This window comes from Lipophrys pholis, assembly GCF_963383615.2.
Source record: "Lipophrys pholis genome assembly, chromosome: 4".
NCBI classification, from domain to species: domain Eukaryota; kingdom Metazoa; phylum Chordata; class Actinopteri; order Blenniiformes; family Blenniidae; genus Lipophrys; species Lipophrys pholis.
In genome coordinates this window covers 2,039,849-2,064,507 of record NC_137637.1, presented here as the reverse complement: position 1 = coordinate 2,064,507, position 24,659 = coordinate 2,039,849, and the positions used below count along the sequence as shown (strand labels likewise).

At 40.0% G+C, this 24,659-nt stretch overlaps 1 protein-coding gene across 2 annotated transcripts in view; it reads left to right on the top strand.

Annotated features, from left to right (window-relative positions):
• Window positions 1–17,310, top strand: part of LOC308108435 (sodium- and chloride-dependent taurine transporter-like) — a 38,002-nt gene extending 20,692 nt beyond the window's left edge. Inside the window, exons 7-16 of one of the 2 annotated variants that reach the window (XR_013935276.1) lie at window positions 432–566; window positions 1,020–1,123; window positions 1,255–1,379; window positions 4,747–4,859; window positions 8,472–8,609; window positions 11,316–11,418; window positions 12,140–12,240; window positions 12,396–12,566; window positions 13,347–13,861; window positions 17,128–17,310. Coding sequence is in view for 1 of the 2 variants with exons in the window: in XM_080461343.1 (XP_080317469.1) it covers window positions 432–566; window positions 1,020–1,123; window positions 1,255–1,379; window positions 4,747–4,859; window positions 8,472–8,609; window positions 11,316–11,418; window positions 12,140–12,240; window positions 12,396–12,566; window positions 13,347–13,499 (1,143 nt within the window). In the remaining variant the exon portion in view is untranslated. Of the gene's footprint in view, window positions 1–431; window positions 567–1,019; window positions 1,124–1,254; window positions 1,380–4,746; window positions 4,860–8,471; window positions 8,610–11,315; window positions 11,419–12,139; window positions 12,241–12,395; window positions 12,567–13,346; window positions 15,744–17,127 lie in introns of those variants that run through there. The other variant, XM_080461343.1, reaches the window with a different exon arrangement.
• The last annotated feature ends 7,349 nt before the right edge of the window (window positions 17,311–24,659 follow it).

Here is a 24,659-nt window from a genome sequence, read left to right as displayed (position 1 = left end):
CCCCCCACACACACACACACACACACACACACACACACACACACACACACTGGTGGCTCCAGGTTAAGAAGTACTTGTGGTAAAGGGGTAATGAGGCTTCTGGGGCTCCAGACAGAAGAGTCCTAAGTGTGAGTGTGCAATGTGGGGGGGTCGATTGAATCAAATGTCATCTCCGTCTGCGGGAGGAAACCTTCTGACCGCTGCACAGCGAGCGGGGCCTCATTAGGGGGGCTTCCGACGTAATAGTTCATCAAAATCTCATTGATACCAACTGATGTCAGCCTTCTTTGGGGCTGAGGCAGACCTTGCCAACTCATTGCAATATTTCCTCTCTCGCTCTCTCTCGCTCTCTCTCGCTCTCTCTCGCTCTCTCTCGCTCTCTCTCGCTCTCTCCTCTGAACTTAATGGTCTGTATGTTGGTCTCCTTCCAGGTGGTCTACATCACAGCCACGTTCCCATTCATCATGCTCATCGTGCTGTTGATTCGCGGTGTGACCCTCCCCGGTGCTTCTGCAGGCATCAAGTTCTACCTTTACCCGGACCTCGAACGCCTCAAGGACCCAGAGGTAGGTAACAGCCCGAGGTGAAAATCTTTCCAATGAGCCAATGAGTTCCAATTTTGGCAGTCGCTCTAGATAGCCTGCGAACTACAGCCTTTAATCCGTTTCCATGGAAACTGACATCGTTTTCAAAATTTTGCCATGAAAACACAAGACGATGCGTTTTCACTCGACACGTTTACATGTAAACACGGCCTGAATTCGCTCTGTTACGGTTCAATGATGAAAACAGTCATACCTAAGCCTGCTGTGGCTCATTTTTAAACTTTTTTTTAAATTTGAGGCTAAACAATAGAACAAAGATTCGGCTTGAACTGTTCCAACAGTCACAACCAAACTCAATACGCAGAAAAAGCTTTCTGAGCAAATCTGCATCATCACAGCTCGAGCAACCCCCCTTCATTCAGCAGGCCTCAGCCTTTCTGTCTGTCCCCCCCCCCCCCCCTTTCTACCCGACAGGTGTGGATTGATGCCGGCACCCAGATCTTTTTCTCCTACGCCATCTGTTTGGGCGCCATGACGTCCTTGGGGAGCTACAACAAGTACAAATACAACTGCTACAGGTGAGGCATTAGTTTTCAGTGAGGGGGCTTAGCGGTGGTGGTGGTGGGGGGGTCAGAGCGGGCGGGGGAAGGGTAACGGGATCCTTGTGTGTTCATTAACAAATCCTCCTCATGACATATGTGTGACATAGGGACTGTATGCTGCTGGGAGCCCTCAACAGTGGTACCAGTTTTGTGTCTGGCTTCGCAATATTTTCCGTCCTGGGCTTCATGGCACAAGAGCAAGGGGTGGACATTGCTGATGTGGCAGAGTCAGGTACGAGGGTCCTAAAAAAAAAAAGGCGGCAGTGATGGTGGGCGCTGCTTCCTGGTTAACCAATTAAACAACAGTGATAATGAAGGGAAAAACAGCAACGAAACCAAAGACAATCCAACAGAGAATCACCCTGTTCGGTTTAATCCCCAACGAATTGGACGGATTCCCCTGATTTCATGACAAATGACGGCATCGGAATATGGAAACTTCCGCAATCAAACACTCCGTGACGACAGCAGAATGTGAGAAAATAGCGGCTCAGTTGTTTGTTAGCGTTCTTTTGGCAGCGGGCAATGGGAGAGACATTGAAGAGCTGATTTTAAAAAAAATTTAAAAAATTTTTTTTAGGGTGAGAACTTTGGATCGTTTATTCCCTTTGAGGAATGTGATAGGATAGAGTGCATCTTGTGCCTATTTTTACTATTTTTTCTATTCATTACCTCACAAACTGGCATCAGAGCTGTTGTGGTCATTTATTTTTTCCTTTTTTTAAAAAAAAAAAACAGCAAAAGGCAAATTTGTCAGTTCTGTTCTGTTTACAGGATCCACAGACAGATAAAGCAGGTAAATCACTAATCAGCACCGTTTGGAAAAATCCTTCAACACAACTTGCCAGTTGTTCTTTGTTGTAGCGTTAGTTTATCCTGGCCATGGAGCGACGCTGCTGCAGCCTCACGACATCCAGACGTTAGCCTCGTTTACTTTCCACGTAATGGGCCTCATGCAACAATATTTTCCTTTCCATTTGGGAAACTTCTCCTACGAGTGTGTCAGATGCCACTTTCACACTGAAGTAAGTGTATTTTCTGTGTGATTGATCTTTTTACTGCATATTTTCTGTCCTGATTGTTCAGGGAAATGAAAAAAGGCGAGAAAGAATAGAAAAATAAGGGGGAATAAGTGAATTTTCAGGAGCAAATTAAAAGTTCAATGGGAAAAAAATAAATGGCAATAGTGATAAAATGACATTTCACCAAAGCAGATGGAGGCGAACTGGTTTCCTGCATCACAGGAACAGAATCCAGGCGATGATAGAGGAAGTTTACCTGCATTACGTCAATCATGTAGGACTTTATGTCACATAGTTCATGTTTGGTGTTAAGATTTAGAACATTTTCAAGTGAAAACAGAAAACTTTCATTGCATGTCGGGGTTCAGTTCACACAACAGTGTTACTCGGAAATGCAGCTATTTGAAAACACTCTTGAAACTTTTCTGCAACAGAAACGATGCATTTTCAGTTGAAACGTTGTCGTGTAAACTGGAACATTTGCCAGCTGGCCAAACTAAAGTTCCCAGTTGCACAGTTTTTCTGGACAGGAAGGAATTATCTGTCGCATCAGAAAGCGTGTTGATAGTCTGGGCGACTGGATTTAATGTGACAGAATTAGCTTGATGGAAGATACTGAAGCGTTCTCCAGAAGTACCAAGACTAAATATACAGTAATGACGATATCGGGCTTTTTGAATGAAAATATCATTTAGAAATGGAATTGCACATTAAAAAAGAATGCGTAGTTTAAGTACTAAACTTCATTTGTGATCATTCAGTTCATAGAAAAGTTTCTTGCGTGAGGTCCAATACCTTTTTGTTTTCTTATAGAATCACACATGGATTGATTTCAACTTCTTCTTGAAAATGAAAGGAAACTTGAGAGATTCTGCAAAAAAAAAGTTACTTTAGAAGTGGAGGAGCAGAGAGAGGCCCGGCTTTGGAGCTTGTTGTTGAATATCGACTTCGCCTTTATTTATTCATACTAGAAACAGAAATGTGTTTAAGCGCTGACTGTTTAAAAAAAACAAAAGACTAATTTCCATCTGATTCCTGAATCTGACCAAACGGTCGGCTGACTGAAACAGAAAGCGTCTGTGCTGACGGCCCAGTCGATGTAGATATTGCACAGTTCTGTGGAGACGCCTACAGAACCGTCCGATACAAGCGTTGTTTGGCGAGTGGGCCGGTCGTCTCCAGGTTACTAGAATCCAAGATGGACTGTTTCAGCATCATGAAATGTGTTTTTATGTTTTTGGTAAATCAACAGAAGAGTTCTTGTCAGATAGTTATCCCTCCAGGGTCACACTTCAGGTTGAGTCTTGATCTTGAGAGTCGGGGGTTAAAATCTCATTTATTCCACATAAAAGCCGACTTGCTGCGGCTCCTCCTATAAATAGAGACTGTAGCAGAACACCTAGAGTATAAATTCAGGCAAGACAAGCTTTAACGCTGCTTGATCCTGAACTAGCAGGAGGCAAAATACACAGAGCAGTGTGGTTTTCTCATGTCAATCATAGTACTTGATCTATGCTACGACTATGTGAAGTCATGTGAAGCGTTAAACTGTGTTTTCCACAGTAATAACCGAGTGTTCACAGTGTTTCATTCTACGGGCGGATATAGTCCATACTGTCCCTCTGAGTGACTTTTTATTGAGTCAACGCGGTGTTTGGTTGGATGCCTTGTCATAATTCTCTTCTAAAAAGAAATATTTAAAGAAAAAAGAAAAAAAAAAAACGGAACATTAGATGTCGCTATCAGCTGCAAATACTGGTTTGCTGTCCCGGCTGCTGCCTTGTTCCTTGACTTCTGTTTTACAGTTCGCACTGTAGCAGCGAAATCAGACCTCACACGACAACCAAAGAAGCTTTTTGCATTTTATTTGACCACTCCCTTTGCATCTGCTGCTGTTTTGAATCAGTCATTTTGCATCCCTCAAAGAAAGGGTCACGCTTATTCCAGGCAGGGATGCAAAATGGCTCAAGTGATGAAGGTTCCTGACTTACTGAAATTACTGCTTGTCATATAACAGTGTCTTTACAGATTTCTGATTTTGTCTTTTTGCCCTAGTTATAATGACAAACTGTATAAAATTAATGACTTTTTAAAGAAATGTTTAATACTTTTCTGCTCCTAATGTTTTTTGATATTTTGTAAGATTGTCTTCGTGATATATCATTGTGAATGTGCTGAACTAGTGTTTTGTGTTGGATGCGTACAGTTTGTAGTGTGTTTTGTTCGTGTTTAAAACAAGAGGTAAGTGCAAATGTGAAGTCGAGGATGCCTTTTGTGACGAACAACACACACACACACACACACACACACACACACACACACACACACACACACACACACACACACACACACACACACACACACACACGTAAAGAAATGTTTGATCATGTGTTCACGTCTTGTTCTGCGTCTCCATTGCCTGGGGCTCCCCCCCCCCCCTCCCCTCCCCAGGGATGCAGATCAGATGATCTTATCACATGATACTGACGTTGCCCCTCCCCCATTCCCCTCTGTCTGCTCTTGCCCCCCCTCCTCCCCTCCCCCTTCCTTTATACCCAACTTCCTGTTCTCCTGCAGGTCCAGGCCTGGCATTCATTGCCTACCCCAAAGCTGTAACCATGATGCCTTTCCCGACAGTCTGGGCGATTCTCTTCTTCATTATGCTGCTGCTGCTTGGCCTCGACAGTCAGGTGAGTGAAACGCTCGCACACGTCACGACAAAAGGCTTGCACGTGTCAAACTGCGGCTGGTGCTTCAAAAGATAGAGATGAAGCAAATGCAGATAGCAATTTAGCTCAATCCTGATATATCAAAGGAGTCCTATTATACAAAATTCCCTTTCTAAAGGTTTTCTAAGAGTACTAATCGTCCCCATACCTGGACTGACGCCTCAGAAGTGAAGACAGTCTGTCCTCTCTCCCCCTGGCTTGTTTCAGATTTTAAAAAGTGTGTTGCTCCAACCAAACTGAAAACTAACCCACAACCTCGACTTCTTTACCTATGATATCCAACAACTCCCAATCTCAGATGGCATTAGGTAAAAGGCAGTTACACCCTCACAGGTCACAGCAGAGATCAAACAAAAGGACACACAATTTCTTTACTTTGATACTCAACATTTACATATATTTGAAAAAATGTACGATTTTGTACTCGTTAAAGGGGTCATATTATGTAAAATTCACTTCCTAAAGCTTTTCTAACATTACTAATCATCCCCATACCTGGACTGATGCCCCAGAAGTGAAGACAGTCTGTCCTCTCTCTCCCTGGCTTGTTTCAGGTTTTAAAAAGTGTGTTGCTCCAACCAGCCAATCAGAAATCAAACCCTATATAGTGTCATCCGGGGTTTAGCCAATCCCAATCAAGGTAGGCCCTCCCTTTGACTCCTCCCACAATTGGGCAGCTCTGCTCTGGCACATGGCACCACGAGAGGAAGTACTTCCTCCTCTTCCCAAGATGGGCATGTGTGGGCGGAGCCAGTCCAGCTCACACAGACACAGCAGATTCTGAATGCAGCTCCTATGATCCAATATTCAAATGGAGGAGCTAGAAACTTAGAATACTGAAGGTTTCTGGACCAATGAGACCAAGAGGAGGAGATGAAATGATGGTTGATATGACTCCTTTAAACAAATGAGTAGCGGATATCAGTGATGCGGCCATGAAAGATAGTGAACTGGCATTAACCTCAAAGCCATACTGTCAGGAGGAGTTTGTAAAAACACCCATAATGCAACAGCTGCAGTAGAAGTTTTCTGGACATGTCACTGTATTTTGCAACAGAAGGATTCATAAATTGGCTTTATGGTGAGATTGTAGTAGTTTTCTGTAGCGATTGCTCATTTTTTGTGACAATATCAACATTTTCATCGCAAACTCTTCTCTAAAGCAAATACAAAACTTAAAAGTTTAAAATTAAATGTTATTACGGCTCTACTTTAACGGACCATTCAAGATGAAATTAGGCTGCATGTTTCCCCTGAACTAAAATGTTTTTGACATCTCTGCACTAAAGCCTTGTGCAGATGAAAACAGACACAGCCTTGAGGCCGACATCAGTTCAGCACATTTTCCGTTATGAAAGTGTAATATAGTTCCACTTGGAATCGATTATGTAATGCCCGGTTCACACGGCAGGATAATTAGGCCGATTCTGGCCCCGATTCTCCCCTTCCAACAATCTTAAGGACGCTCAGATCATCATAAGATAGTCTTATCAGATATCCTGCAGTGTGTGGTGTGTCAAGACGGCTCTCGTCTGCTCGGATGACTGTGACGCGTAGCCAATCAGAAAGAAATCAGCGCGTGAAATCCGTTCATCTGTGGTGTGTTGATGTTGCCGTCTGGCTGCACACCACACACTGTACCACCAGAACTGTTAACCCTGGGATTATTTATTGCTGTGTGTGTATTGCCGTGTGTGTGTGTGTGTATTGCCGTGTGTGTATTGCCGTGTGTGTGTGTGTGTGTGTGTGTGTGTGTGTGTGTGTGTGTGTGTGTGTGTGTGTGTGTGTGTGTGTGTGTGTGTGTGTGTGTGTGTGTGTGTGTGTGTGTGTGTGTGTGTGTGTGTGTGTGTGTGTGTGTGTGTGTGTGTGTGTGTGTGTGTGTGTGTGTGTGTGTGTGTGTGTGTGTGTGTGTGTGTGTGTGTGTGTGTGTGTGTGTGTGTGTGTGTGTGTGTGTGTGTGTGTGTGTGTGTGTGTGTGTGTGTGGTCTCTTAGGTTTGGGAAATCTCACGACAATTTTAAAAACCTGCCGTGTGAACCAGGCATTAGATATATAAATACATAATTCCTAAGTTGCGTTGTCTATTATTGCATTTGTTTTTACCACATTTGAAAAGGAGGTGCAAACCAGCTCGAGCTTTTACTTTACACTTAATTTAAAACATTTTCATGTCCTGTCTATGCGACAGTGTTTTCAAATGGAAAAAGAAAAGTTACAGACAGCGGTGTCCGGTGCCACTTCGACTCTGTCTCCATGGAAACAGAGGACAACACAACTTTTGAAAACACATATTTTCATATAAGTGATAAAAATCTGTTAGGAAGTTCAAAAATGACCCCAATCAAATTATATTTCACAGCTTGTAGAATGAAAAAAATTAAACATAAATGTGCAAAATTTGTCTTTGGATGTTTTCACGAAGCTATTATCCTAATTACCTAATGAAACTAATGTCCTGTAATTGTTTATAATCTACTTATAAAGTTAAAACCACCATAAAGTGACCATAAATAGTTACTTGCCCTTTAAGAGTTAAATTTCCTTCCACCCACCCTGATAATCCCACTATGACTGTAACTCTGGTTTTCATCGCTTCTCTGATTTTGACTCTATAAATAAATCTGATGATAATGACATTCCCAGCAGTTGTCATGCGCCCTGGAGCAAAACCTCCAGGGATCATTAACCAGCTGTGGAATCAAATCACGTGTAAAAGAAGCTGGAAAAACAGCATCTGACATGTGTTTTCATTTTAAAAAAAAGAAAAAAAAATCCCCAGTAACAGTTTTGCTGTTTGTGTTTTACTTTCTGATTCATGCATTTTCTGTTGGGTTTTTTTCGGTTTGTTTTTCTGCAGATTAATTTAATCAGGTTCTTCTATATGTAATTTAGTATTTAAAGTGTAACACACAGCAGAGATCTACATTCATTCACTAAAAACAACACATGAGCAACTGAACCTGCAGCTCTGGAGCCGGCAGCTCTACATAAATAAAACATTTTGCTTTCATTTTTATTTTATGTGCATTACGCACTAGTTTTCAAAACCGGTCTAATCTCTTGGCGAAAAACATCTGAAGAAGGCAAAATTGCTTAAACCGCTGGAATTGCTAAAAAATGATAAAATAGCTCAAATAACCCAAATAATTATAATGCAGGATAAACTCCTAAAATGGTACAAATTACAAAAAAAGGCTAATCTTGCTCAAATTGTTCTAAGTAAGAAATGCACAATTGATATAAATAACTAAAATCGCCAAGATGCATGAAATCAGTAAAATGGGGGAAAACCATGAAATAAACGGAAAAATTGCTCAGATTGTTTACAAAGGCTAAAAATAGAAAAAAAAGCAATGAAACGTATCTAAATTGTAGCCATTAAACATTATGAATGCAAGCTTAGTTTTTAGTATGCAAAGCAATTTTTCAGATGTTTTTTTCTTCATTTCATAGAACTAACATGTTTTGGCTCTCGCTCTAGCGCTTTCACTTCTCTGGGTTCTCCTCAGCCTAAAGCTGCACTGCAGGTCACTCCATGAGCATTCATCCAATTCTCCTTCCTGTAACCCCTGCAGTTTGTGGAGGTGGAAGGGCAGATCACATCACTGGTGGATCTGTATCCGTCCTTCCTACGGAAGGGTTACCGCAGAGAGATCTTCATCGCAATCATCTGCTTCATCAGCTACCTGCTTGGACTCACCATGGTTACCAAGGTAAGCTCGCCAGAGCGACGTAGACCAAAACATCGGTAATAATGAGCAGAACACACAGAAAACATTAAAGATGCTATTTCTACGCACATGACATATAAATTAATAGTTACCTTTGCCAACAAAGTTTGCCTAGAAGGTTATTTTTTCATATGCGTGTATTTATATATTTATTTATAGGTTAGGGTTAGGGTTTTCTCAAAAACTAGTCACCCGAATTGCATGAAATCTTCAGAGTTGATTTGTCATCATACACGCACCAATCAGTTTGATTTTGGGGCGTTTACAGCTAACTATTTACGAATAAATCCCCCAAAACTGCACCAATAATTTACCATACAAAGCGGATGAGAGAGGCCCCTCATGGAGGAGACCAAACGAGATCAGCGTCTGTTGCCATGGAGACGCTCCCCACTCAGTGATGTAGCTACCTGACCTACCTAGTTAGCATCGATACAAGCTAACGGCTATCATGCTAGTGATGCTAACTCGGTTCAGCTAACAAATGTGGCGTTGGCGGCGGTTTCCACTCTACCGAGTGTAGCTCTAGGTTTTCATGTTTTACTACTTAATTTCTCTCATTAAAAACATCTCATCTTCCCAAATCTTTTAATAATTTGAGATGCTGTGTCCAGAATTTGCAGGTTTATGTGTCATAAATCTGATGTAACAGGATATTTCCAAAGTATCACTTGTAATCTCCTTTTTTATTATACATTTAAATAAACTACTGTGCAACTCGACACCCAAAACCAAAAAAAGCAGTTAAAACAATGTGCGCAGCATCTATTGATAATTGCGTGTATAAGCAGATGCTGCCGGCCTGGTTTCAGTCTGCAGCTCGACACACCAGAGCGACAGTCGGACGGTTATTAGCGCTGATCCCCGGGGAGATGAGAGAAGGAATATTTATACTGTCAAGTCATGAGAACTTCCCTTCCCCTCATTTGGTATTAATAGATACACTAGACCTGATTTAGCTTTTCGGAATCTTCATGCTTTATGTTATTTTTATATGCACAGCACATGTTTTCTTTCCCCCTTTACATCCTGTCCGCTCATTTGCTTCCAGCTCTCCTCTTTTGTTCAAAGTCGTCTAATGCGTCTTCCTGTTCAAATGCCCTCATCGCCCTCATCACCCTCACATTTGTTCCATTCCTGTGTCTCTCAAGCTGTTTTATTTGGAATTTGCCAGCATTTTCTCTTGAAATTTAAAGTCTGGAAAGCCAGACTCTTTTTTTTTCCCTCTCAGCAATCATAATAAATATAGAATTTGGATTAAAGACATGGCACTAAGCTGGTTTCAATAAAATTAAACAGGAGTTCCTCTGGGTTATGTGTTAGGACCCTTAATTTTCACTTCACGCATGCTTTGTTATGAGCCTCTTATGAGGAAATACTGCCTTAACTTCATCTGATATACAGATAATATACATGTCTGTTTATGTGTGAAATAAGATGATAATGATTGGCTTGTTGAAGTTTGTTAAAAACATAAAGGCCCGGAAGAACTGCAGTTTTCCTCTGCGGAACTCGTATAAAACTAAAGTAAATATATGACCTTGTTAATAGGTAGTATGGGTCATGGTTTAAATAAACTAATGTTCCTGCTCTGAATCAGCTCATCTTGTTGTTTCAGATTTTTTTTTGTTTTTGTTTTATTTAAATTCCATGACTTCTTTCTTGTATTTATTATCGTTCTTGGACTATAAGGCAATATTTTAGCTAAAATATACTATATATATTTTACGCAGTTATAGATATACCTACAACTTTACTTGCATTTATAAAGTACACAATTTGTTTTAGGATTTCGTTTTGACCTTACAGTAGGTCTTCAGCAACAAAGAACAGCTGTACTGAAGTATAATACTCATCTCGATTCCATTTGAATTAAAATCTAATGTTATTTCTACTTTAGGTAAATGATTGAGAACTTGAGGCTTTTTATTCGTGAAGTAAAAGTTTCACGTGTCTGTCAGTAACTTCCCGCTGCTTTGCACATTATATCATTACTGTCAGCTTTGTTTGTTCCTACTTATTTATCTCCACATCTGTCACAGTATCTCTGCTTTCTTGCTCAAAATAGAAATGTATGCTCGCCCTGAGGGCGTTTCTCAAAATACCTAAATTAAACAAAAGCTTTTTTTTCTTTTTTTTCTTTCTTTGAATCTGTGAACCATTTCTGATCATCTGGTCAATCTCAGCCTGCATCCTTCTCTGTCAATATAAAAGATAATCATGTTTTCATCTTTTTTTTTCTTTTTAAATCATCTCTCTTTCCTGTTTCTGTTCTCACACAACATTCAAACCATCTTCTGCTGCCCTGCTGTGCTCCCTGGCCGTCTCTTTCCCCTCTGTTATTCCCATGGCGGCATCTTTTTATGGAAGCGCTGGCCTGATTCAAGTCTGGGATTCCCATGATTGTTAGCTGTTTGCACACTAGATGTACACGTGAGGACACACATGCTCGTGCATCGCGGCCTTCCTGTGGGCCAATGTGTCAGCTGCTCAGCCGCTTGATTTATTATCCTGTGAGGAGGGAAAAAAAATCTCTGAAATATTTTAGGTACATATGAGATACAGGAATAAAAATCAAATCCAGGCCTAACAAAATGGGGTAAAAAATGGGATAAAACCAGAATGCGGAGTTTGTACCGTCAGTATTTTAAGTTTTAATCTTTTTCTGTCTGTGTTTTGTCTTCGCAGGGTGGCATGTTTGTTTTCCAGCTGTTTGATTACTATGCAGCTAGCGGTGTGTGCCTTCTGTGGGTGGCATTCTTTGAATGTGTAGCTGTTGCCTGGGTTTATGGTGAGTACGACCAAACCAAGCCAACTCAGGTCCTGTTTACACGACAACGTTTGCATCACTTTGGCGTTTTTGTTTCAGAAAAAACGATGTCTGAAAACAGAAACCTTGAAAATGTTGTAGTTTTAACATTTGGCCACTAGTGGGTGCTATCTATCTCTCTATCGATCGATCGATCTCTCTATCGATCGATCGATCTCTCTATCTATCTATCTATCTATCTATCTATCTATCTATCTATCTATCTATCTATCTATCTATCTATCTATCTCTCTCTCTCTCTCTCTCTCTCTCTCTCTCTCTCTCTCTCTCTCTCTCTCTCTCTCTCTCTCTCTCTCTCTCTCTCTCTCTCTCTCTCTCTCTCTCTCTCTCTCTCTCTCTCTCTCTCTCTCTCTCTTGTGAAAACCACCACCAATAGAAATGAGCCAAACTCCACCAGAATAATGTGTGAATGAAGTCATGAAAAAGTACCTTTTTGTGTTTATTTGTCTATTTTTATGTATTTAATATCTAAAGAGAATAATATTAAGGTTCATAGTAGATTTCTCTGGAGACGATGATAGAATGATGTTGGTTTATTATATCACTATAGGGGTTTATTAATGTCATGAGTCTTGTAGAACGGGGTATAATTGATTATTTTTATACCTCCTGAACTTTTTTTTTTTTTAGATGTCTGGATTTTATTTTTGAAGATATAATGGATTCATTCATCTGCTTTCAGGCGTTGATAATTTCTACGATGCTCTTGAGGACATGCTTGGCTACAGACCAAATCCTTGGATGAAATGGAGCTGGTCTGTGATCACTCCTTTACTGTGCATGGTACGGGCCGCTGTCTTCATCTACGACTGTCCTTTTTTCTTTTTTTTTTTTTTTCACTTTTCATTCTGCTTTAACGAGTGTCATGGTGGCCTGTCATCTTCCCTGTAATGCATTTCACTTAATGAGCCAACAACAGACTTCTCCTTCTGCTGCAGGGCTGCTTTATCTTCTCCTTGGTCAAATACAAGCCATTGACGTACAACAAAGTGTACCAGTATCCTGACTGGGCCGTTGGAATCGGTTGGACTCTGGCCTTGGCCTCCATGATCTGCATCCCCATGGTGGTCGTCATCAAGATCATCAGATCTGACGGGCCGCTCATTGAGGTTTGTCTTTGTTTGTTTGCTTCGTTTGAATCAGTAGTTTGGGCGATCCGAGGCTCGTGAGGTACTGGTGAACTTATTAGGCCTAAATCATGATGTGATGGCGACGGGTTTGAAGTATTTTCAAAAAGTTGTGTCTCCCGTGACGATGAGCGCCGTTGCCATTTTGGTGGGTGCAACTATAAGTTGCACCCACCAAATTTATTTATAAAAAAAAGAAAAGAAAGTAAGGTCGGAGTTACGTGATGCACCTGAACACATCACCTATTTATTGGCAGCATGAAGTTGTTAACCTGTTGTAAAATTGGAGTGCGTGTTGAGTGATAACTCACCTGGATGAGTCTCTTTTTTAAATTCATTCTGTTCGTTTCTCTTGTTTCTTTTCTTTTTTTGTACACGTTTGGAAATAAATAAATTAATGAATAAATAAATAACAATTTATAAAATAATACTATTTATTTATATAAACTATTAATTTTTTTTATAAATTAATGATTAATAATAAATAATTAAATAAATAAATAATTAGATCAATAAATAAATAAATCCATAAATTAGCTGTTTAAGCTGCAGGGTTCAAAGGGTGTGAAAAAAAAGAATATAGCAGCTTATAGTCCGGAAATTAAAACACACTAACGCCAGTATGATAAATGAGCTTTATGAACACAAGAGGAAAGTGGGCTTCATGCTGTGTTCAATATAAATTTCATTCTAACCATGTTTTATCTGTGTTTTCTTCTCCCTCATCTCCCCTCTTCATCCCTCCTCCTCCTCCTCCTGCAGAGGATCAAGGCGGTGGCCGCTCCGGTCCGCGGCGGGGCCAGCTCCCGACCCGCAGACCACCGTGGTCCCCTGGCCTACCCTCTGGACCCCAACGGGAACAAGGGGCTGCTGCTGAAGGCCCCCACCCACACCATCGTAGAAACCATGATGTAAAGGAATGAGGCGGAGGCTCTCCATGAGATCGCTCTCCTCTCCTCTCGTGTCCTCTCAATCGCTTCTGAAGCTCGCGAGCTTTCTGTCTGTCTGTCGATGTCTTTCTGGTGGACTGATAAGGGTTTTAAGAAGAGAAAAACAACATAAAATAACAAGTTTCACGTTTCAAATCTTCTTGGGATACTTTGGAAGTAGTTCGCTGTCGGTGGTTTTTCTTGTGAGGGTAGCAATCACATTTCAAATCTATTTCCCAACGACTCACAAGCGGTTTTAATTCCTGTTTCATGTGACTGCGCCGCGCCGTGGCAGATTAGCACCCACCTCCGGTCACACGCTGGTTGATTTGCTCCTTCCACCAGCTAGTTCCTTTTTTTTTTTTTTTTTTTTTTTCACGAATGATAATAAGGTTGTGGTTTTAGAGTCTTGGAATCAAACAACCTTTTTTAGCCACGACGTTAAAAAACAGCAAGAGAAAAACTGATCGTTCCAATGACTTGAACGTGGTGCACTTAACCGAGGCCATGTGCCATATGGGTTCAACTTTGGCTTATTTGGTTTAGAGGCCCCGAAATGAAATGAAATAAACGTGTCTGATTTAAGGTGAATAAAATGCCACTGCAGCTGCACGAGGCCAGACCAAAGCCAAACCAAACACAGGAAACGTGTCCCAATTAAACAAAAACTCGACAAATCAAAGCTCAAATATCAGCGTTCTGATTGCTCTATTAGAGATTTGCCATATTGGTAACGACACAAAATTCCCTCTGCAGCTAACGGAAGACAAAAATCAGCTGATGGTCTTTACCCATCCCCCAAGAATTGTGGTTTTAATGCACCTTAGCACAAATTTTCCCATCTTCCATAGCGGTGAGAACTATGGGTCAAAGACACGACGTGGAGTTTGGGAAAGCCGTCACTGCACAAGGAGGGAGGTATCTGAAAGGATTTGAAGTGTGGAGGTTGAACCCTTGAGTGTGTTGTCTGTGGTGTACTGTACAGTAGTAGCTAATCAGTCTATCGATATCTATCTCTTTATCTATCTTTCTCTGTCCTAGATCAGTTTACAGTACATTAGTGACTGCACTAGGCTCTCTCGGCTTCAATTTTTATGGATTGGGTTTATTTTTCCGCAGAGGAAGTTACATTATTGTTAGTTTGCTCTTTCCTCTGATATGTTTAGATTTTTTTTGTTTGTTTGTTTGTTTGTTTTCTATTAATGTTATTGGTATTCACTATTGAATTGCTGTAGTTTTACATAGAAGAAGGAACACTTCTTTCATCTGGTGATAATACTAAGCTATTATACAAATCATACATTTACAGTGGCAGCCATTGTAGTACAGTCCGTGTCATTGTTTTTTTTAGCCTTGGCCTTTCTGACAAATCTGTATTCAGCATCACAAACACGAGCAATGCAATGTTATCTCATTCGTAAGGGGCGTGGATCAATTTTTACAATGGCTCCATCTGTAAGTCTGTAGGCGTTTGGGGTTTATAGCTTTTCCCTCTTCTGTAAATACCAGGGGACAGTATTTAATTTGGGTTAATGCAGCCAAGCCAGCGCTTAAAACAACACAGTGCTAATTCAATCCAGGCGATCCCAACGAGTCGGCGTCGGGCCGTCCGCTGGCGTGAATGTCAGACTCCTGCAGACACTGTGAAACGTGGCGGCTGAGAGCTTCAACAGGCCAAAAATGTCAAAGATGGTGCAAATAATTCTGCTAAGAACTGAATTTAAAAAAAAAAAAAAAAAAAAATGCAAATAACCACAAAAAAAACGGGTAATTTTGACTGATTTTCATCAGTGATGACAGTAAAACTGCATCATACATGACGGTAACACACGCTATTTGTCCAGTCCGGTTCGCCGCCGTCCTGTTTACAATGTCCGCAAACAAAAACTGCAAATCTGGTTGAACTCTGGTTAAAAATTTGACTTTTTGGAAACTGAGAGAGCAACTTTTTCTGAAGCGTGCGGGCGAACACTGGCAGAGTGTTTCTTTCTGAGCTGGACGGTGCTTCTCACACGATATGAAGAAATGCTAAGATAGTCACGCTTTGGATCAATCATTGTAAACAGGGCCGAGGAGTGTGTTCATGGAGCCTGACATTGGTTAAAAGAAACATCCCGAACAGAGACCGACAATCACCCCACTCAGTATATTCAGACCAGAATTGGGCAGCTTCAACCAGGGTGACGGTTGTAAATGTAGTTATTCAACAATTAATTGACTAATTTAACAGAAAGAACAAACTGTAATTTAAAAAAAAACTAACTGCAGTTGATCATTTCTACCTTGAAACATGTTGGTTTTCAGGTAGTACCTGAGAAATAATTGCAACACAATTGGTGTAAAATACCTTGCGTTTGTCTGCCAGTTGGCCGACTCTTATTTAGAGGGCGAGAGACGAAGCCAGGCGCAGGGAGAACATGCAATCTCCACGTGGAAACCGTCTGGATTTGAACCCGGGCACCCGTCGGTGTAAACCACTGCACACCGCGCTGCCTCGTCACAATACTGACGCTGTGAAGCCGTTCTATTCGTTTCAACATGTCTGTGTATGCGTCACCAGCGACCGTCCACTCAGGACTTTCTCTTCATTCATTTTATGGACTGTAGAGCTGCATTAATCCAGCATCCGATAAAAAGATTTACTCCTTAATGTGGGTGGCAGAGAAATACAGCCGTGTTTTCATGCTGCCACACAGAATGACAATAAAATGAATAGATCACACCTTAACTGCCTATTTTATCCACAACCAACGACAAAAATACCAAGAGAGTGACTTGAAGCGAGTTTTTATTGCACCTTATCTCTATAATTTGGATTTCATATCAAAAGACGAGGCCAACTAACAAACAAAAGACCACTGCCATCTTCTTATTCAGGGTTTTCAATGGCCTCCTCTGTGAGAAAAAATATCCAAATATAGTTTAAATAAACAACAACAAACAAAAATGCTGCTTTTGTTCTCCCAATAGCAGACATTTTAAAATCGACCATTCACACTTTGCAGGATGTGACCAACATTGTTAAAAGTGACAGACCAGGGCCTTTTGTTTTATGTTTTAAGCTTTGATAGATTTGTTTGTTTTTGCTTTTTTTTTTTGGAATATAATCAAGTAGTTGATATCATTAAAAGGGATTTGCAAAACCAAATCCACAGCAAACATCTATTTTCATACAACTTTTCCTATGTAAGTCGTCTTTGTACAGCTGAGCTCCCATCGCAGACCTTCCATATGAATACAGATACAAAGCTTTGTTTTATTCTATATTTTTGTACAGATCTGCTTCCGGTTTTCCTTCGAAGGACTAAACTCACACCCATTGGAAAACACATAATTACCAAGATGTAAAACTGTTCAATAATGTGAGGAATTTGAGAAATCTTTGTGTGGATCTCCTCCGAAGGAAACTGGATTCAGAAATAATCCCGATGCAGTCATTTCCTGGTTTAATCTGCCTCCCTGTGTATATTTACAATACATACCAGCCCTCTGCCTTCTTACACTCCCTGTTAGTTTGCTTGTGAATCTTCCTTTGACCTGATGCACAAGAAGTTTTTACCGCCGAATGTCGAAATGTGAAGGTCGCCCGCGGGCGAACATAAAAGTTTCTGAAGATTGTTTTTTTTTTTTTTTTTTTTTTTGTTTTTTTAGCTTGAAAATCTGATTTAATGATTAATTTTATTGAATTCAGCTTATTGCTTTTTGGTTGGGTTTTTTTTCTGTCACGTTTGCCTTTTGTATTCCAAATATGGTGTATTTGAATCCTCTGTCATTGGAGTAACATGTACAACTCAATCAAAAAAAAAGAAAAGAAATGAATACATGGGAGAGAGAAGAAAAAAAAAGAAGCTATGATTAGTGCAATATTTTCTAGAATGCAATTGTTTTTCACTGTTTATCCAAAAAAAGTTGGTACTAATCTTTAACCTGTGAAAGTATGAAATTGAATCTTCAGGGTCCCGTTAAAACTAAAAGGTGAAGTTTGAATTGCACTGACGAGAAAATGATGGTAAAATTCCGTTTTGAAGCAATTTATTCTTTTTGTTTTTTAACTTTTGTTGGGAGTTTGTGAGGAAACAGTAACACTGCCATTTCGCCTGTAGGGTTTCGGATAAATCAGCCGGCTTTCCAAAGCGACGCCACCAAAGCTGACATGTAGCTAGAAAGTGTGATTTTTTTTTATTTTGCAATACCAAATTTTTTTCATGCAATTAACAAAATCCCAAACAAATTGATGCATCATATCGAATCACTGCAACCTTTATCAAATATATGGACTTTTTTTTTTTTTTTTAAACAAATGATTTAGAATCGATTTGAAGCGTTGCGTTAAAACATATCAGGATTCTGTGTTTGATCAAACCGATTGACTACAGACTCAGTTTGTTTCTTATTTCCTCTCGTTAATGCAAAGAAATCATTGTACTCAAATTCAAAGCGAAATCACCCCCAAATAATCAATATCGATGTAAACGCTGACGTTAGCTTGAATACGATTTCTGAGCAAAGACTTCTGGGAAACGGAGTCCAGCTCGTCCTCCCAGCTCGTCCTCCCACCTCGTCCGTTTCCACTCTGATCATGATCTCCAATGACGACGCCCGTCTTCTCCTGCATTGCACCGTATACCAGCCCTTCCTTTTTCAGAATGTACAATGGAAAATGTTTTTTTTTTTTTTTTTTTTTAAACAAAAGAAAAAAAAAAACATTTTTAAAAGAATTTGAAAGGTTTTATTTTTTATTTCTATGGCCAACCTGTAAGCTAGTTAAGAAAAAAAGAGGAAAAAAAAATGTGTGTTTCAATAGGTTTTACAAAGGTGTAAAACTTTTTTTTTATTTCTTAATAAAAAATTTGTCTTCAGAAAAGAGTGGTGTGCTTTTTTTTTTTTTTTTTGCCCCCCTGGATTTCTCACTTGTTCGCAGAAATGAAGTTTAATTTCACACCTCGTGGTGATTATGTACTGAAATCTCCCGACTACACAATAAACTGTAATCTCTTAAAGCATGTAAAACTAGAGCTAAGGTAGCGGAGGAGGAGACGACAACATTCCAGTCAAATATATGAAGGCAATAAAACTGAATTCGTCTTCACAAAGGCAGCTGGAATCCGACTTCTACATGAAAACAGCAGAGATTTCCAACTGGACGGAGACAAAAACACCCAAACCACTAAATGATTGGCTGCACAATCTCTGTCTGCACACTTGAACAAATAATAATTGATCATATTGAAAACTTCAATCATGACCTGTTATTACAATAGTTATATTGTATGCAGATACATCAATTTCTCTGGACACAAAAAATTACTGATATGACATCAAAGCAAGACCGATACAATACTAATATGATACCAATACAATACTGGTACATCACTGATAAATTACTAATATAATAATGATAATAGCGATACAATGTAAATACAGAGATACAATATGAATGATACCAATACAATATCAATGCATGATTAATACAATACCAACATGATACCAAATGCGATACTGATGCAATAATGATATAATACCAATACAATATAAATTTGATACTAATGCAATACCAATATGATACAGATACAATACCAATATTATACCGATTCAATGGTGATGCAATCCCAATACATTACCAAAACATTATAATTGATACAATACTGTACAATGCCAATATGATACTAATATGAGAGCAATACAATACCAATATAATATCAATACAACACTGATACAATACCAATATGATGCCCATACAATATCAATAGTATAATGATCTTATGCAGATGCAATCCCAATACATTATCGATACCATTGCAATATGATACTGATACAATACTGGTACATAACTGATAAAATACTGATAAGATCAATACAATACAGATCAAATATCAACACTAATATAATACCAATATGATACCAATATGATACCAGTAAAACACAGATCTGAAACTGTAACAATACTGATGTGTCACTGATAAGATACTGATAAAATACTTATATGATACTAAAAACATGAAGATACAGATATGATACTGATACTATATCAATGTAATCCTTTGGTGTAAGAAGGTACTCAGAAAAAAAAAGAAGTAAAACTGTAAATACAGTATAATTTGAGTATTTTGATGTTGATGTGCACATCATGACCATGAAGTTCTCCTTTTCCAATGACTCAGCTTTTATTGTTAATCCCCAGTCATGTTTTGGAGTAAACACTGAAAAGCTTGAGAACTGTCGGGGGAAGTCTTTTCATCACGTTAAACTATATACTCATCAAGGTTTGTGTTGGCTCAAGGAGGAGACCCACCGAAACAAATAAATCCTGCCTGTGCTCTCTTCATGAAAACAAACCAAAACACAAAGTTCTTCACGGCCTAAAGGAGGGGAACGAGTTCCAGCCCCTCCTGGACCGGCACTTGTTGTGAGACTGCGGCTGTGAGCGGCTCAGTCCCTGGAATATTTTGACCCAAACATCCGGGATGAAGCTCAGACATGATTAATAGTGAACGCTGCTCGTTTTCCCAGACTGCAATTTTATCCTCCCAACACTGCGGTTGAATTCCCAGAGAGTGTTTACATGTGTGTGACACAAAATACGTTGTGTACGTTCTCGTCGATACTCATGGATCTCATGGACTTTCTGCTGGTTGTTTGAGCTTTAAATAAATGCTTCACTCCAGAGGGAGAAAGAACTGTAATATTTCCATTTCCTGCCTGCTGAAGTCAAAAATAGACTTTTTTCCCCCCTTCTTGGAGAATATTTCACTTTGTTTCATCTTCAAGACAAGTTCCTGGCACTCGCACAAAGCAAAGAAAATAAATAAAACTGTGTTTTCATGTTATGTTTTTCTTCTGTTCTGCAGTCAAAAATAGAAAGAGGCAGGAAATGGAAACGCACAAATGCAGAAAATCAGACGTGTCGTGACGATTCTGCTGCAGGAGGCCGAACTTTGGAAGAACAAGTATGACAGTAACTCTGTTAGAAACACTGAGCACGGCGTCAGTGACTCCAAACCGTGTTTATTGGAAAATTGCCCGGATTCCCCCAAACGGGCTGCAGATGTTTCCCATCACTGATTTGCATAAAGATTATCGCGTCGAACTGGGATGAAACCGTCCAGAAAAACTAGTTACTACGGCCGTTTTGTGTGTGCGCAGTAGCAGCGTTTCCAAAAAGTAGGGTTTCCCCGTTTCCATGGAGACAAACACTGTTTCATGGAACCAGCGTTTCAGGAGCCTGAAAACGTTTAGGTTTTTTTAAAAACGGGTTCCAGATTAGGGAAATTTGAAGAACGCCGCCTCGGCGTTGACGTGTGGACGGACACATTAGCTGAAAACGATGACGTCATCGCCCCGCCTCTCGACCCCGTGACCCTCTGCGACGCCACTTTACAACACCGACATGGCGGACGACCTGCTCCAGGTGGAGCTGCAGAAGCTGCTGATGCTATTTCATTTAAAAAGGCCAGATGTTGGATTTGTTGATTTCTCCGTTTTGTTTTGTTTTTCCAGGCTTTGTGTCATTTCGGTGGCAGCGTTACAGCACCACCTACAAGCCTGGCATATGTACTACATCCTTTTCATGGTGCCATGTGGATGGGAGACTATTTAAAAATGAAAAAAAAAGATAATTTCTACTCATGTGGACGAGGCTTGAGTCTGTGTGTTTTTAAAAAGTGGCGTTTTTCATCTTTTTCTACTGAGACAACATTTTCACACCATGGGAGCGGTTTTCAAACATTTGCGTTCCTCAGTGGCTCCGAGCAGCATTGTCATGAAACACAATGTAAGTTTCCTGTTTTCACTTGAAAACGTTGTCGTGTAAATCAGCTATGTGCCCTATACCGAATCAGCATTTCCATTTTCATGTGTACTAACGGTTAATCCGGCCACAAAGTCCGACTTGTTTCTCGGGTCGGACTCCTCCTGTGGCGGCACATAAAGTCATAAAACAACTGCTGAATCGGCTTCAGTCTGCAGCGCGTCGCTGGCTCTTTGTCCTCGAGGCGTCGGTAACTTTCCACTGCTTCACGTTGGGCTGCATGGACTGTACCAAGCACACACGTGCAAACGCAACTTTCCCGTGTTGCTGCTGTGCTTGTGTGTGCATGCTGCTTTTTCTTCCTTTTTTTTCTGTGTGTGTGTGTGTGTGTGTGTGTGTGTGTGTGTGTGTGTGTGTGTGTGTGTGTGTGTGTGTGTGTGTGTTGGATCTGTGCATAACAGCAGACTCTTGGGAATAATTAAGCCAGCAGAAGTAGAATGTACAGAATAAACACACCAAAAGCCTGGTATTATTTCGCACTGCGAGGGAAGGCAGGTAATTTGTACTCAGATTAGGATGAAACGTATACTTGGTGTATAAAAGCATTCATGTAAACATCACTTTCATATAATTAACCTCAAGTGGAGGCTAATAAACAGGATGTGCACTGTATGATGGCAGCACACTGATCCCGTTACACATCTCTGCACATGTACAGTATACAATGCACACACACACACACACACACACACACACACACACACACACACACACACACACACACACACACACACACACACACACACACACACACACACACACACACACACACACACACACACACACACACACACACACCCTGAGGCGTGTGCATCAGCTAAAAAGCCATGTATTCAAATCAGGTGTCTTCAGTTGTGAAACCGGCTCCTGTTCAAACTTTCCCATCTCAAATAGAAAACTTTATTAATCCGGTTTGCTCAGTTATCTAGACCTTCAAAATAACGACAGTCCACTCAGTCCTCATAAAAGTAAACATTTTTATTTCTTTTTTGGCTTCTCGAAAAGAGAAGTAAAGCGGTACACTCTTCGTTTCATAGAAAAATGAGGAAAAAAAACAAACAAACAAATGACAACAACAGCAATGTTATACAGTTTATTTTTCAGTTTGTAGCTTTTGTTTTTGTATCACCTTCCCGTTTTCCGGAAGAGTAATATCGTCATATAAAAATACTATATTACATAGAATAGAACTTTACACAGTTTGAAAAAAAAATACACAACATCAACGCATAAGTTATTAGAAGCTCGATCCAGAATCGTGATGAAGTTTGAGGCCAGTTTAATAAGCGCAGGAAGTTATTTGTCAGGCCACTTTTAATCATACTGATCGACCAGACTGTAGTTTTTAGGAGAGTAATATCTTGCTCGTTATACTTCACTGATCTCACTGAGGACTTATTAAGTCTAATATCTCTGCCGGATGCTTGATGCTACAGGTTGTGGATTTTACATTTAATCTGGTGAAAAATACTTGAGAAATTAATTCACTCATTTAATATTGAAAACTGTAGGTGTCTTTAGCCCCGTTTACATCACGTTTAAAGTGAAAAAGCATCGTTTTTGCATTTTTTGTGAAAGAAATATTTCACTTTGACACGTCAATGTTTTGAATACGATGCAGTTTTCATGTTGGTCCACTAGAGGGTGCTGTTGTTTGCTTTTGCAACTTTTTTCACTTCAAACGTTGTGTGAACGGGGTCTAAAAAGTGACTCGAACCACACAAATTACATGATTTATAGCTTAATTCTTTTTAGCAGTTAGTTTAGATCAACACGAGATTTGTTGTTGTAATATTTGTGTTTTGGTTTATAAATGAACGGATGGAAAAAGCCAATTTGTAGCTCAGCCTGTTGCGTGCTAAAGTCGTGAAGAAGTTGGGTTGTTTTTCTGGAAAACGCTCAACAACATCAAACTCAGCTCCCATAAGAATCCAGACCCAGAGGTCCACCGTCACTTTTAAAAAAATCCATCATCAGGGTTTTGTGATTCCTGCTGCTTTGGGCCAAAAAAGAAGAGGAGCCGACTTTGTATATGCTATTCAGACTGTGACTAAATTTGGACGTTTCGTGAGTGTAAATGGATTTAGTTTGGAGCTGAGATTTGCTAATTATAATCTGTGCAGCCAAGAAAACCAACCGGGAAGCGCTGTGAGTTAACGCCAGGCAGTTATTTCTCTCCAGAATGTGAGTGAGCGCCTGGATAATGTCGCACAACAACAAGTCGCTCAGTAGCAACTGAAACACGTGCGTCGTGTAACTCGTGTCAAAGGGGAAAAAAAATGGTCGCAACTCAACGAATCTTCCCCGTCGTCGAGGAATTTGAACCTCTTCAAGCTCGACGTGAAAACCGACCATTAAAAAGACTATATATCTTGTGTGTGTCGGAGGGATGGCAGTCATGCAGACGAGTCTTACTGATGACGTAATAATAGATGTCAGATTATGTAAGAACTCATCCGCTGTGAGGGCTTCATTTAATGGGTTCGAGGGAAGAGACTGAAACTGAGATCAAACACGATAAACCGTCACGACACGTTCAGATGAGATGCAGATATATCTTTAAAGTATCTCTGCCCTTGATCAGGAAACAAAATCCCAACATTTTATCCTAGTTTCTACCTTCTTTTGTCCAACAACAGTAGAAATAGACACACACTTCATCCGTGCATATGATAACTGTAAAAACTGTTCAACTGAACAAAACCACACTGATGGCGTTATTCTTGCCTTAGTGGCAAGACGCAAAGTTTACCATCTTAGGCAGAAAAAGCAGATGGGCGAAATGCCTCATGGAGGAGATTCAAGGAGATCAACGTCTGTTGCCATGGAGACGCTGAGATTAAAGGAGAGGAGGGCGCACAAAATTTCCTCTGGAGTTTCGTAGTTCAAATCTATTATTTACACAGATTGTGCTTAGTTTTACACTATTCCCTGCAGATTGTACAGTGAAAAGAGTTTCTGCAAGTTCAGGAGAATCAAATTTGTCTAAACAATGACAAAGCGTGACGCTTCTGCTTCAAACTTTCTGTATAGTGGCATTAACATGCGTTTTGCTTCTTTGCTTAAAAAAAAACACCTTTTCCCCACAATCTGTGTCTCATTCATGCAATCATTTTACACGGTGTTCAATCATTTTCATGCAATCGACACATCAACGGCATGTTTAGTCCCCTTTCTAGCAAATAAACTGAATAAATTATGAGACTCAATAATAGTATTTCAGCTATAAATTATGAGATTGGTGTGATTTTGTTCTTATTTTTTTAATTAAAATCAGATTTTATGACTTATAAGTGTCACATTCTGGTAAAAACCTTTGACGGTGATTATAATCAACCT